Raw genomic sequence first — 5,212 nt, forward strand, 5'->3', positions numbered from 1 at the left:
AACTGAAGTGCTGTGGGTTATTTTGAAAGTCTTACATCTTCGTCTGTGTTCCACTCCGCTCGTCTTCATCACGGTGAACAAGTCCTTCACTTCTTCATGAGGCCGCCTGTACAAAGGTTCTAACCACCGGCTGTATTCATGCTTCATAAATCAATGCTTTATGAACGACTCGTCACCAAATCAACTTCAGTTTACTGAAGTCTCATCAAAGAGAACGTCCAGAGATTCTTATCTATTATCTGCCCCGATAACTAATAACTAAATGAGTTATTAACCATTTATGAGACAGTCACATCAACTTATGAACCCTTTATCATTGCTGCCTCATGAAAAAGTGTCACATGAATATGGAGGACGAACGTCCTCACGGTCTCTACTTGCTGTCTGAGAGTCTGAAGACAACAGAAGAAGACTGACTTCCTCTCAGTCGCCGTGTTGGACTGATCAACGTTTCTACAGTTCACAAACTAATGCACTCTCCTTCTGACGCTGCTGCAATGCATCCTGGGAATGACACCGCAGGCTTAGGGAAACGTGAAACAGAAACTACAAGCTGAAGTCTTTGTGGCTAAAAAAAACGAACCGAAGAAGAAGAAAGTATCAACCTGATCTGTGAACGCCTCTCCGCTGGTGGTCGAGTTCACACCAGAGCAGAGCAGCTCGTCTTCACCTCTGTGCTGTAATCGAGGGCTCTTCTCTGAGCGGTAATTGAAAGGAGCTGAAGGAGGACAGGTTCTGGTCCGGAGGGCTCGGGTCCCGGTGAGAGACGTGCGGCGCTGATGTCGAGCGAGGGGGCGATCGTTTCTTTGAAAGGGAAAAGTTTCTGTCGTTTAAAGTTTCCAGAGAGTTTTAAACAACCTCGAGGGTCATTCAGTCTCGGGTGTGTTGTTGTGTGCGCTCGGCATGCTGGGAGAAGCACCTGTTTCGATAACGGCACAAGAAGAACCACCAATTTAAAACCAGCTAGTTTGCTGCAGAGGAACAAAGAGCTCTTACGTCCACAGAGAGACAATCTCTGGTTATACAGATGAAAAAGCTAAACAACAGACCTAACGTCAACGTTTACCGGCGGTCCCGCCTTAAAATACCACCTTAACTTCACTAAAGCCTGCAATTCAGGGTCTGAACCGGCACCGCTTCGGCGCTATTTGGCCAGAAAGGATCAATACTTGATTTATCTGCCTCAAACCGCCTCCTGGAGGAGCGGAGAGGTCAAAGAGTCAGAAGAAGAAGAACACAGAAAGCTATTATTTCGATCGGTGGTGGCTGTTTTTTAACCACTCGAGTTGTTTTGGCGATTATCAGCTCCAGAGGCAGAGCTGAGGGTGCAAGGCTCTGATGACAGGCTGCAGAATAATGGCAGCTCCACTCCAGTCTGTCACCAATCGATGATGAGGGGGGGGGGGGGCTGAACTTTGAAAAAGAGGAAACGTATCAAAAGCAAAAAACAGATTCAACAAAAGAAGAAGAAGCCATCATTCTGAGACATTTATAAATAGAGGAGAGGCCGGAGGAAAATAAAATACTGACTCGGACCGTTTGTTTAATAAAAAAAGTAAAATAAAATCTGATCATAACCTATGAAGTCATAACAAATGTAAGTTAATCTCAAGTTAATTTAGGGGAAAGAAACTCCCTTTCATTCACTTATCGAGCTCCGTTTACTGGAGGAGGAGGAGGCGAAGAGGTGCGTGTTAGATTCACTCCTGGAACAGGCATGTTTCATTCTTCTGAGGTGATGAAGATGATAATGATAGTGGTGACGAAGATGAAGAAGATGGTTGTGGTTGTGTGTGTGTGAGAGAGAGACAGGCTTCTCTCTAGCAGTGCTCCAGATAGTCAATGATCCGGGAGATGGACTTCTGTCCTGTGGTGGCGATGTCACACTGCAGAGAGAGAGGTCAGTTACCACACACACAGGAACACACACACACACACACGGCTTAACAACTAAACACATCTGCTGAGCATGAAATCTGTTCAGCAAAAGATCTCATTGATCTGTAGAAGGCTGAGTATGGAACCCATTTATGCAAATCAACACATATGCACAGCAGCAGTATTTTAAATTAAAAGCTGATAAAACTGATTGTAAATGAACATTTGATTTAAGAAACGTTGGAGCAGTTTATGTTTGTGTCTCTGTTGTTAACAGATGACAGATATGAACAGCTGAGACTCACAGTGAGGTTCATGAAGTTGAGGAACTTTTTCAGCATTTCTGTCATGATGGAGAAATCTCCTTTAGGAAGGTTCTCTCTCACAGTAGTCACATTCAGCTGGTGGAGAGACAGGAGGGGGGGAGGGGGGGGGGGGGGGGGGAGTCAAACACGATAAACACTAAATAAAGGATCAGAAAATCTAATCTAAATGTCAGATAATTATGAGTGCGTGATGCATAGACCTCAGTTTTATATGTCTGCATGTATTCATCATAAGTAATGGATCTGTGTGTGTCCTCTAGTGTGTGTGTCCATCATCAACCTTACAGGAATTCTGTTTTTTTTGGGAAACTTGCATGTTGAGCTTTAGTGAGTATTAGTGCATCACTTCTATATTGTCCTTGTGTGTGTGTGTGTGTGTGTGGCTCACCGTGCTCCCCTGACACAGGCAGCCCAGCAGCAGTGCTGTGTAGGAGGCCACGATGCTGTCCTCCATGTGCTTCCCTGCATGCTGCAGAGCTGAGAGGAGGAGGAAGAGGATGATGAGGAGGAGGAAACATTCTCAGGTCGTTTGTTCTCGTTCTTAAATCTACACGTACCTTTGTTGAGGTCCAGCTCCTGGTCCTCCTCGTCCTTCTCCTTCTTCTTCTCCTCTTCCTGTTTGTCCGTGGGGGTGGTGTTGTCGTTGGCCACCCACTGGATCTCGCCGCCCGTCTCCTGCCACTCGCCGCTCTTGTCCAGCGCCGGCTTCGGCGCCTCCTTGATGAGGTCATCGGTCTGCTCCTCGGCCTTGATGGCGGCTCGCTCCCGCTGGAGGAACAGCTGAGGACAAACATGGAGACGGTCGCAAGTTAGCGAAAGTACCACCGGGGGGCGCCAAAGTCAGAAATTACAAATCCTTCATAATAAGAGCTTTACATTTCTGACGAAGAGTAGACGGAATAAAAGCCTCTTTGCTGTGACGCCACAGTAGTCAGGCTACCTGGGTATATTCTTATTATTGTATGTATTCTATCTATTACTATTACAGGGTTAATTGGTGTAAAAGCTCCTCTCAGTGAAGTCTTTAAAGCAGTCGTGTTTTTAAAACTTAAAGGAACAAATGTTAAACTTTCCATGTGAATTATGATAATCTTAATTTCAACACTTCCTGTGTTTTACATGTTCCTGAAGTCAGGACAATCCTTATCCACAGTAAATCATGTGCAGCTCTGCTCTGGTTCTTAGCTCTCGCTGCTCTGCTTACGTCAGCTGCTGACCTCGCTGGGAGAGCATCAGACAAATGTGATTAAGTGAGATGATTGGATTTAAATGGAGCTCGGGTGGTGCTCATGGGAAACTGAGCTGTGCAGAGCAAAAACACGGATTAATCATTAGGATGATATGACTATTAATTCACATTATAATATGTACAATGTGATCAGTATGAAATATTTCCCGTACACCACCTGCTGCGTACATATCTCTGAGACTAGATATTACTGGAGGCGAGTCAAGCAGACAACTATGAACAGCCGGCTCCCTGTTAGGTCCCGCCTGTCTGTGTTCGGGCTGAAACGATGACTCAATCAAAATTAAGAGTCAGCTATGTTACAAGTTACTTATGAAGCACAAATGTCAAACACTCCGTTTCTAGCTTCACACATGTGAGGTGTTGCTGGTTGTTCTGTGTTCTCGACTACTTAGCTAACTCTATTTCCTAACATAAAGACTCAAAATACTAATTGATGATGAAACCAACCTGATAGTAGCAGCTGTAGCCTGGACGGATGCTAAGCTGCTTCCTCGTGCAGCCTGAACACACACACACACACACACGTATATATATATATATGTGTACCTGTACGAGAGCAGCGATGGCGCTCAGCGGGCCGGTGGAGGCGATGTCCTGGAGCGGAGGGTTCAGCAGGACGGTGGAGTCGCAGGGACCCTGACCTCCCTCCATCTCCATCTCCATAAGACAGTACTTGTTCCGGGCACTGTACTCCACCAGGTTGATCAGCAGACCCAGACCCTGAACGCCACACACACACAGTTAAAGTTTGTCATTTAACTGATCTGCCACCTTATCATTTCAAGAGTGTGTATGTGTGTGTGTGTGTGTGTGTGTGTGTGTGTGTGAGAGAGAGATACTCACCAGTACCCGGATGTCGAACCTCTGCTCTTGAGGAAGATACTGAGGGACTTTGAGGACACAGTTCAGAGCCGTCATGATTAAGTCCTCCTGCTCGCCGGTCTTCGTGCTGCCCCACTCTACACACAGACACACATTTATGAGCACACCGTGTTTTTAATATAAATAAATCCATTAAAATGAATCAACCTCTTAGTTTCCAGGAACAAAACCTCCTGTGAACATGTTGAAGTGGAGCAGTTAAGTGTGATTCTGACCGTTGTCGTGCGTCAGGTTGAGCAGGACTCCGATAATGGCCCTCATACAGTCCTCCACTGCTTTCCCCACGGCTCCGTCTGAGTTCAGCTCCCTGCTGTACCTCTGGATCATCTCCTCACACCTCCTCAGCACCCTGAGAGAGAAAATGAAATAAGAATCGAGCGCGTTTCCAGCGTGTTTGGATCGAAGGGATGCACAGCGACAACATGAAGAGAGTGGATCCGAAGAGCTCTTCAAGAACTGTCTGTTGTCCTTCTGTGAAGCTCCGTCTCCCAACAAGAGAAAGGAAATGTTTAGATGAACTGAACAATTGTCCTGAATGAACTTAAAATCAGAAATACCTCTTCACACATCCGTGTCTGTCATCACACCATCAGCTATATGACACGATATGTATGAAACGTTGTAAATAAATAACCAGCAACAAGAACACATCAGTATTCATCACAGCTCCTCTGTGGATTCAACAACTCTGTCTTATCAGAAGAAACGTGAAATAAATACTTTGTCGTCGCTCGTTCATCACAAACAATCTGGATTCACATCCAGATGTCATCTCTACTCGAGTCTCCTCTTTCCTTCTCTACTCCATCATGAAACAGAGCAGCATTCACACACACACACACACACACACACACACACACACACACACACACAC

General features: G+C 45.6%; 1 protein-coding gene across 1 annotated transcript in view; it reads right to left on the reverse strand.

Moving 5' to 3' along the window:
* Positions 1 to 1,404: 1,404 nt before the first annotated feature.
* Positions 1,405 to 5,212, reverse strand: part of waplb (WAPL cohesin release factor b) — a 23,167-nt gene continuing 19,359 nt past the window's right edge. The window contains exons 14-20 of the mRNA XM_031843408.1: positions 4,554 to 4,687; positions 4,300 to 4,415; positions 4,003 to 4,176; positions 2,762 to 2,984; positions 2,593 to 2,681; positions 2,184 to 2,279; positions 1,405 to 1,886 (exon numbers count right to left, since the gene is read on the reverse strand). Coding sequence (XP_031699268.1) covers positions 1,821 to 1,886; positions 2,184 to 2,279; positions 2,593 to 2,681; positions 2,762 to 2,984; positions 4,003 to 4,176; positions 4,300 to 4,415; positions 4,554 to 4,687 — 898 coding nt within the window. The 3' untranslated portion in view covers positions 1,405 to 1,820. The remainder of the gene's footprint in view (positions 1,887 to 2,183; positions 2,280 to 2,592; positions 2,682 to 2,761; positions 2,985 to 4,002; positions 4,177 to 4,299; positions 4,416 to 4,553; positions 4,688 to 5,212) is intronic.

Source organism: Anarrhichthys ocellatus, unplaced genomic scaffold (genome assembly GCF_004355925.1).
Source record: "Anarrhichthys ocellatus isolate YVR2014 unplaced genomic scaffold, GSC_Weel_1.0 scaffold4, whole genome shotgun sequence".
In the NCBI taxonomy this organism is placed as follows: Eukaryota; Metazoa; Chordata; class Actinopteri; order Perciformes; family Anarhichadidae; genus Anarrhichthys; species Anarrhichthys ocellatus.